The sequence below is a fragment of the Rutilus rutilus genome (assembly GCF_951802725.1).
Source record: "Rutilus rutilus genome assembly, chromosome: 21".
NCBI classification, from domain to species: domain Eukaryota; kingdom Metazoa; phylum Chordata; class Actinopteri; order Cypriniformes; family Leuciscidae; genus Rutilus; species Rutilus rutilus.
Window position 1 is genome coordinate 29,922,915 of NC_140226.1, and position 9,194 is coordinate 29,932,108.

General features: G+C 36.4%; 1 protein-coding gene across 1 annotated transcript; it reads right to left on the reverse strand.

Moving 5' to 3' along the window:
• Positions 1–3,042: 3,042 nt before the first annotated feature.
• Positions 3,043–9,076, reverse strand: ap5m1 (adaptor related protein complex 5 subunit mu 1). Its single transcript, XM_084393557.1, has 8 exons — positions 8,751–9,076; positions 7,118–7,772; positions 6,810–7,037; positions 5,918–6,057; positions 5,647–5,732; positions 4,308–4,420; positions 4,095–4,191; positions 3,043–3,327 (listed from the first exon to the last, which is right to left on the reverse strand). The coding sequence occupies exons 1-8, from the start codon at positions 8,816–8,818 to the stop codon at positions 3,245–3,247; spliced, it is 1,470 nt and encodes a 489-aa protein (XP_084249683.1). The 5' UTR covers positions 8,819–9,076; the 3' UTR covers positions 3,043–3,244.
• Between the last annotated feature and the right edge of the window lie 118 nt (positions 9,077–9,194).

The following is a 9,194-nucleotide window of genomic DNA, read 5'->3' on the forward strand; positions in this document are numbered from 1 at the left end:
AGTCATTATTATTATTAGTATTTAAAATATGTTTATTTTAGTTTTTGTTACATCAAGACTTGGTAACTGACTGAAATCAAATGTTTGTTTTGTTTTTTTTTTACGTTTTTTTTATGGTTTTAGTCTTTGTTATCTATAATAACCCTGATTCTAACTTGAGGGGGACAAAATCTACTAGAAACACATTCTCAATATCTCAACTTTTTTTTTTATAACCAATATCGAAATGTCCATAGAACATCATAATGAATTTAAAGGAAATAATTCAGGATCCTAAAACTATTATAGCTCCTGTGGCATTTTCAACTGTCCAGTATAAATACAATAAAAACTACATAATATGCAATATGAAGCTAATTTTGGTCCCACTTTACATTAAGTGTCTTATACTATAACATTTAAAACATGCATGTTTTTACATTTATACTTATATATAAAAAAAAAAAGTACTTGCATGTAATTACACAGCTGACTGGACTCCTACTCCTTAAACCTACACACACCACTAAACCTGTTCTTAACTTTACCCGTATCCTACTGCAATAGCAGCAAGTGTTTTACAATACAACATAGACACAATAAGTAGGCTGCATTGTTCCAAACAATTTTCAGTTACACTTTATTTTACAGTGTCCTATGTAGTTACTGTTGTAATAACTATAAATGACTGTATGCATAAATAATTACATGCAACTAACTCTAAACCAAACTCTAATCTAACCCTGACCCTATAGTAATTACATGTAGTTAATTATTATTACACAGTACTTAAATGTATAATTACACACTAACACAAACACCTTAAAATAAAGTGTAACCCAATTTTCTTTCGATGTACATAGTAGTTAAAGACAGCTAATATAAAGTATGACCCACATTTTAATACAAAAATCGATCTCAGGTATTCAGATTCAGATTCATTTTATTTAAACAGGGACAATGCACAAAATAACATTAACCTTGTATCAAAACAAGGAGAGATGCATTGTGCCAGGTTCTAGCACAAGTGCTATTTTCCGCCCGTAGTCCCTTCACAGAACAATAAGACAATAAAACAAAATTTCATAAAAGTAAAATAAAAAACATTAAAATATACAATTTTACAACTACAGTCACACTTAATTTTCAATTAAAACTATCATATGCTCAATTGTTCCCCCTTCCTTAAACCAAAACACACACACACACACACACACACACACACTTCATAAATGTGTACAATTTTGTTGTGACAGTAACCATGCCTTTCAAACTCGAAAAGGTTAGAGGATTTGTACATGTAATAAGGTGTGTAGGGAGAGTATTCCACTGAGTTATGGCCACAAAAGAAAAAGTTGATTTGCCAAAACAAGTTTTGCAATTGGGAATATTGCACTCTCCTCTAGTGGCTGACCGAGTAGCTCTTTTTTTTCTGAGTTGAGCGTAATACATTTTTTTAAAGGAGGAGCGACAGCATTATACATGATTTTAAAAAGTAAGCAAACATTTGAATGCTTTATCAAATTTCCAAAATTTAAAATATTGTACTTAGTAATTATTTTGCAGTGGTGATATTGACGCGTTTTTTTATCATGGATCTTAAGTGCTGTTTTATATAATGATTCAAGTGGTCTTAAGACTGTCTTACCCGCTTGGGACCAACTTGTCATGCAATACAAAAAATGTGGAACAATCATTGCACTTAAGTAAGTATTTGATGCCTCAATGGTAAGAGAGTTTCTTATATATTCTGTAATTTATAAGATTAAATTTTAGTGTACTACTCAATCTTTTAACATGTTTTTTAAAACTAAGAGTTGGGTCCAGGGTAACACCCAAATATTTGAATTCATCCACATTTTTAATTGCATGCCCATTTACTAAAACCTCAGGACATTCCTTCAGTTTACATCTATTTTTAAAAATAGTATATCATCGATATATCTCAGGATGGAAGCTTGAACACATTCCTTTAGAATTAAGACTGGCTAGAAAACGTATGATCGGGAATGGCTCCGGTCAGGCTAAGAGGAAGTGTGAAACTCTCCGAGAAGCTCTTTGAATACAGACAGACGATTAAAGAAATGAAGAGGACCTTATTGGGGACTATGGCCTCGGCCATAAGATTGATCACGCTCAGTGTTCCCGAGGAGGAAATCCTTGTGAGAATGCAGTCTTGCCTTGTTCTTGCAGAGAAACAGCAAGGCAATCAGTCGACGTGGCAGACGATTAATCTCTCAGACAATGGTTTGCTTCAGTGGAGAGCTCTTATGTGGCTCCAGCTGAACCATCATCATCTTGCTGTCTTCTCCATGGGAATTCTCCGAATGCTACTCAGCTGCTAAACATACAGAAGTGACTGCTTGCTGCTCATATAAGGTGACACAGAATTGATGCTTTTATTTAGTTTCAACATTTAGCCAAACTAGGATAGGCGGCATAATTGATTTTCTATTGCAACAGTTAAAGACGTAAAGGGTCCTTTAGTTGCGAGTTGGATGACTGGTATTTCTAAGTCTCCATTAACTGTTTTTGTTGGGCAGGAGAGAGACGGAGACAAGCTTAAGTGGGACCTCTATGGGTCACTTTGGAAACTAATTAAGAACCTCTTTGGATACCAGACTGGTATTTCTCTTTAACAATTGCCTTCTCTCCTTCTCTGCCATCAGAATACACTCTTTTCAGCCTCATCAAACAAACACAGGGCCAAAGTCCTCTTGTGAATGAGCTCAAGGAGCCTCTATATAAACCAGCTGAACAGCTAATAGGGAAAACCGAAGCCTGAACAGCAGTAAACACTTAGGGATCAGTCTGAAGCTAAATGAAAGGACTGTTAATTGAATTTTAGTTCTTCATTACTTCTTATTAGTAAAGAAGAAAGAGCATTTAACTAAAAATAGCTTTTTCTTTATATATAAAAAATATAGTTAATAACTAATTATTTTGATATAACAGAAAAAAAATAAAGAATATTATATTATAAATATTTATCAGGATCTCTCTGAGCAATCATTCATTATACATCTGCCCATATTCAGCTAAATAAAGGAGACATACGCACACTGTGAGACACTGAATATTTTATTTTTGACAGATTAGAAAAGTCATACTGTAAATGAAAGTCACACTGTAAATGAAAGCTAACACTGTATGACAGCAACATTTGTCAGAGGCCACATTTCCATACAGAATATCATTTATTAGTCTCTGATCCTTTAATACCTGGAATGATTTATTAAGGCCAGTGTGCACTGATCAGATGATGTCAGAGAGCGGTGAGTCCAGATGAGACGGGGGCGTCACCTGTTGAGTTCCAGATGTAGTATTCTGAGGAGACCAGCTCTCGGGCTAGAAGAGAACATAAAGATACAGGGTAATTCTCATTGCTGATGTAATTAATACTTCTTTTTTTTTTTTCTTTTTTTTTTTGTGAACTTATTTCAACATGCAATCACTGCTCATCACTGAACAGCGTTATTTTACTTTACTATATATATATGCTTTTATAATATTTTGAATAATATTTTATTTTTATTTTAACTTATCTTAACTATAAGTTAAGTTTTGAAATGTGCTTTTGTAATTTTAATTATTATTTTTTTGAATGACTGTATAGTTTTTTTTTTTTCAGTTTTAGTTATTTTAGATCTTCAAATTAAACTAATTTTATTTCAATTAGTTAACATGAACTAACAATGAAAAAATTAGGCATTCAAACAATGCTTCAATTAAGCATTTCTTAATCTTAATTAATGGTATTTTTCGAACATTTACCAAAACATTATTAAAATCCAAAGTTGTACCTGGAAATATTATTTAATGGACCTGAGATAACATGAACTAACAATGAAAAGTAGTATTTTTAGATTAATTAATGTTAACAAAGATGAATAATTACTGTACTGTAATATTTTGCTCATTGTTAGTTAATACATTAACAATAAATAATATTAATAACTAATAAGACTACAATTAATAACTAATTGGACCTTATTGTAAAGTGTTAACATTTATATTTTATTTTATTTTATTTTAGCTTTATTTCAATGAACAAAAATGATTTTAATACTTTTGGTTTTAGTTACCAACAACAACACTGTCACTGAATCACTCACTTGTGACAATACGCGGTTTGGCAGATGAGTAAACCTGCACTGAGTGTTGGTCCACACAGCAACCAGACAAAGTCAAATCTGGCACACGGAAATAAAGCTGGAACAAATAAAGTGACACAACTGTTATTATGCACATTAATACAGACATCTTGTGCAATAAATTGACACTCAATATCTTATTAGAATAAATTAATTTATCCTAAATTCACCCACTTTTATATATGCAGTGAGTCCTGTGCATAGAGGGTCTGTCGGTCCAGCAACAGTCCCTGAAAAATGAATAGTCCCCTCCAGTGTTGCCTCACGAGCCTTTGGAAACTTCTGACCTGAGGAGGTACAAAGACAAATGTCTATTAATTATAAATTATAAATATAGCTGCAAGCAGCAATTAATTGTCCAAACACACAAAAAAAGCATGAGTTATGCAAGCATGGCTGTGAGCATCAGACCGCAACAATGAGTAATTAAAAACATTTTTAGATGATTTTAGTCAAAATGGCTGAAAAATCATGAATTCATACCCATCAAGTTAGTTAATGAGTTATTTGAGAACGGTTTATCAAAAGCCATTAGCATTTCTTGAAATTTCATCATAAATTTTTACCACAAGGTGGCGTTGTTCTGAAACTTTTTGAGTACATTCAGGGCATGGTGCTGATTACCCATATGGAGTTTCGCTAATGTGCTCATAAAATACAGCTTTTTATGAAAAACATTAAAAATGGCCAACTCCCAAAATGGTCGACATGGGAAAATTTGCTATCATTCGACTCAAGCATTGTTGCACTCAATCAAAAGAGACCTGGTTTATGATTTTTGGCCAAATCGTTATAAGTTATAAGCAAAAATAGGCATTTTATATATCTCCGGACCAGTAGGTGGCGCTGAGCCGAAACGCTGCAGGTCATGCTTATGATGACGTGCTAAAGCGTATGCTAAATATGCTAAAGCGTTGTGGAGATATAGCCTCGCATCCATGTTTACATGCTCTTCATTGAATCAGCTTGCGGGTTATTTGAAAACGATTGGGTCTATTATAAAGCTTTTAAAGCTTTTAACTTTTTGCTAGCACAGTCTGAAAATGATTGGAGCTAGAAAAAAGTATTATTTTTTTCCAGAAAACTCAAAATGGTTGATTTTCATGACAGAAAATTATTTCAAAGGGTGCAATCGAATTTTCTTGAGCCAAGGAATCAGAGGGAAATAAATTGTGTTGTAGCCTTTAAGGTTCAAAAGTTACTAGCATAAAGGTAAGTGCAAATTCGGACAGTTGGTGGCGCTAGAGGGATTGAGTTAGAGACTTCAAAATTGCTGTGATTAATGTACAGACTGTCCTCTATCTGTGTGCTAAATTTCATGAATTTCCCACAAGCGTTTCTATGGGCTGCCATAGACTCAATAGCAGAAAAATAAAGAGAAGAAGAAGAAGGAGGAACAATAATAAAAAGAACACTAACGCATATAATAGTTCCCTAGGTACTCTCTGTGTTCGGCCCCTAAAAATGATAAACGCAAACATGAAACATCATAGAATATTAAGAATAGACATACCAAGAACCCAAACCAGTAAGTTCTTCTCTTTCGACACCTCAAGCTGTCCTGAGCTCACTTTGACCTCCACACTTCCCATTAGATTTCTGTGAGGAAGCACACACAAGGACTCTATAACAGCCAATGTACTTCTATATAAGCACAAAAATACAGAACCAGCTAAAGACAATAAAGACCGCCATTATAAATGTCTGAGTGATCCCAGCAGCACACCCAACACGGGTGGAGTGCAAAATAAGGTTTTTTTTTACTACAAATTTACATTACTTACTTGTTGAAAAATGGAAGGTGCGCCTCACAGTACTCAAAGCTGTTTTTTACACTTTCATGGAGCTTCAAGATGACATTAATCTTTAGATGATTCTCCTCTGCCTTCAGCTGGTAGGAGCCAAGAATCGGTGGCACAGGTACCTCAAAAAAAGTTAGAAGCCCAAGTCAGTTAAAAGCTTTTAGTGTGTGCATATACCATAATGAGAGACAATTAAAGTTATTTTTACTGTATTTTTTTATGCGTTTAGGTCGATCGGATCACAAATGGAGGACGCTAAATACAGGTGTAAACGAGGATTAAAACGTTTTGAGCTTGTCCACTTTCGACCACTTCCAGACGTAGTCGAAAACGCATTTGACCGGATTGCTTTCGTAGTGTAAACGCTTGTGTAGTCGCCTACTCTCCGCCTACTGACCTAATGCATAAACATTATGGAAAGCACGCTAGCCAGACGGGATTTAAACTTTTGGTTTGAAGACGAAAAATGTACCAAGCACAATGTTCTCTCGCCATTCCTGATTTCTAACACACACTCAGATGGTCTTGTGGTTATCAGAGCAGAAATGAAAGATGCTGTTCTCCACATGTTTTTCCGTCGTCTCTGGTCGCGTTCATATGTAAATTGCGTGAGCTTATTTTGTCCATTAGATCAAAAGATAAATAAAAACCCATACATTTAACCGCCTATAGACCCTCCCCTCGAAGAAACTAGGACAGAAGTGGTTGAAAGTGGACAAAAGAGATGCATTAAAACACCGGGTATGTGTCTTCCTCGTCTACTTAAGATCCGATCAACCAAAACTCATCTTAATATCAGGTGTAAACAGGGCCTTAGAGTTGTGAAAAACTATTAAAACTTTAAAAGACAGACTATTCCTAGACTAAGCTTTACCTGTGAGGTGTAGCTACAGAGTCTGAAAAGCTCCAGGGGTGGTGAGAAAGGGAATTTGTATGGCCCTGAAAAGGCGGAACCGTCATTCTCATCCACACTGCAGGCTGTGAGAATGCTTGCATCCAGAGACGTCACACAGGGATGGACAAGAATGTCCAGCAGGGGCGAACCGTTGGGTGGGAGTGTGAGGGTGACGGTCACATTGGGCAGAACACCTTCAACCTCACACTGAAAAACATCAAGTAACAAATGTAATGCAAGTTTAATAACATAAGCTTATAAGTTAAGCATACAGGACGAGGACTAACTTTGCACATGACCATGCCGAATACATCCCAGAGATCCTGTCGACTACTCTTGCCGTACTGCATGGACCTCACCTTCTCGGTAAGGGCCACACTCACTACCGCCCTGCCTCGATGGACCCCTGCCTTCCAGGCTGGTTGTTTCTGAGCCCCCCCTGGGCTTGGAGACACAGCGACAGGCACCGATCCAGCTGGAGAAGGGGTGTCCAGTGGTCTCCCCAAAGGGCAAACCTGCAGAAGCAAAGAAGGAAGGGAAGCCAAACGGGAGGCCAGCACATCCGGCTCTGGTTTACCTCCAGGGCCACAAAGGAAATCCTGCAGGCCTGACAAAAGAGCTAAGCCCTGAGAGACTGAGGCCAGGCTGGGGAGAGGAGGCCGAGGCTCATGGGCCGCTTCCACTAGAGGAAGGCAGGCTAGGATTAACGCTCCCTGAGTTACGATGAGAACGGGCCAGAGGGTTCTCCCATTTACACAGAGTTCCACTGCCGGTGAACGGTGAGGACGGGCACAGTCGTCCCGTGCGTCTACGTAAGGTTTGTCAGCATCCACCAGGCCCAACTCTGTCAGCAGAAGCTGGGGTACGACGCGGTCCTCCGGAACAGACACATACTGAGCTCCAGCCAAGGATTTGGCACGGAACTCGACTGTTGGGAATCGTCTAAATGAAAAAGAAAAATATAACAAAACTGAGTAGAAAAGTAAAACAGAAAAATGGCTGTTTAAAAAAGCAAACTACTGTAGTATGTGTGCTGTGCACAGATTGTATTTTTTTAATCATGGAAATCCCAGATAACTGAAATTCACAAGAAAATAATCAAAATTGACAATTCTTTATTTATGTAATATTGCAGTATTTATTATAAATGAACACCATTTTATTAATTTTTTTTAATTCATATGCCCTCGTAATCTTTAATCAAAATAACTTCCCCTCCCTCTTGCAGTCTCTTCTCTTCTCTGATGATGTGTTTATTGGCACGAGGGCGGGATCAACCTGTCACTCACATGAGATCGACCAATTGCAAACCACAACAATCTAACAATCAATTCTCAATGGACAAAATCAAGACCTGTCCAACATTTTTTCTTATTCAATAATCCGTTTCACTCGGATATACGTCACAATCATAGGTCACAATAGGAAAGAAAAGACTATCGCAACTACCATTTCATGACAACTTTAAAGTTTTAAACAGTAGTATGCTAAACTGTTGTCACACTTAAATTCAATTCAGTGAGAAGAATCTATCATATTGGAAATAAATGGAACTATTTTTCATTTCAATTCAATTGTGTTAAAAAATATTTTTTATCTGTCCAATTAAAGAATTAGTTAAAACAGAGATATGCACAGGTAACCTAGATAGGAAATGGAAGATCATTCTGTGCTGAGAGTATTGCATTGTGGGTTAAATGATTCCATGAAGTTGTGCTTGGTTGTATACTGCACATTTTTGCCAAATGTAGTATCGTCCAAGTATTCCATACATAAAATCAATAAAAGCAGTAGCCAACGTTAGTATGCCATTCTTAAAAAAAAGAAATAAAAAAAGTAATACAGTATGCAGTACATACTACACAGTATGCAAAAAAGCTGTATGCTATGCTAATATTTCATCACAGACAGTGTCCTTACCTGGAAAACCGAACCTTTACAGATTCACCCTTCTCGTGTGAGACAACCCACAGTGCTCGTATACTCATGCTGTTGTTTATGTCCCTACTGATGAGTGGGTATATAATCTATCATGCCAAACATCTAGCGAAGTATGCAATTATTATCTCACTCGGTAAGACGATTTTATTTTAATTTTGTTTACAGTTCAACACTGAGTAACCAATTTAAACTTAACATACATGTTTAAAGAAAAAAAAAGAAAAGAAAAATAAAGGAACTCGCAACTGTCATGTGTTTTTCCCATCATCTGACAGCTTGTTCTTCCTGTTTGCCAGTGATCACGTGACGTTTTGAGGCGTGGTCGAAAAACGTACTGACGTAGGATCAGCCTTAACACTTCGCTGTTTTCAGCTGCATTGGAGTAGAATTGTAAAACTGATCTCAGATCTGCTTTCAAGCACA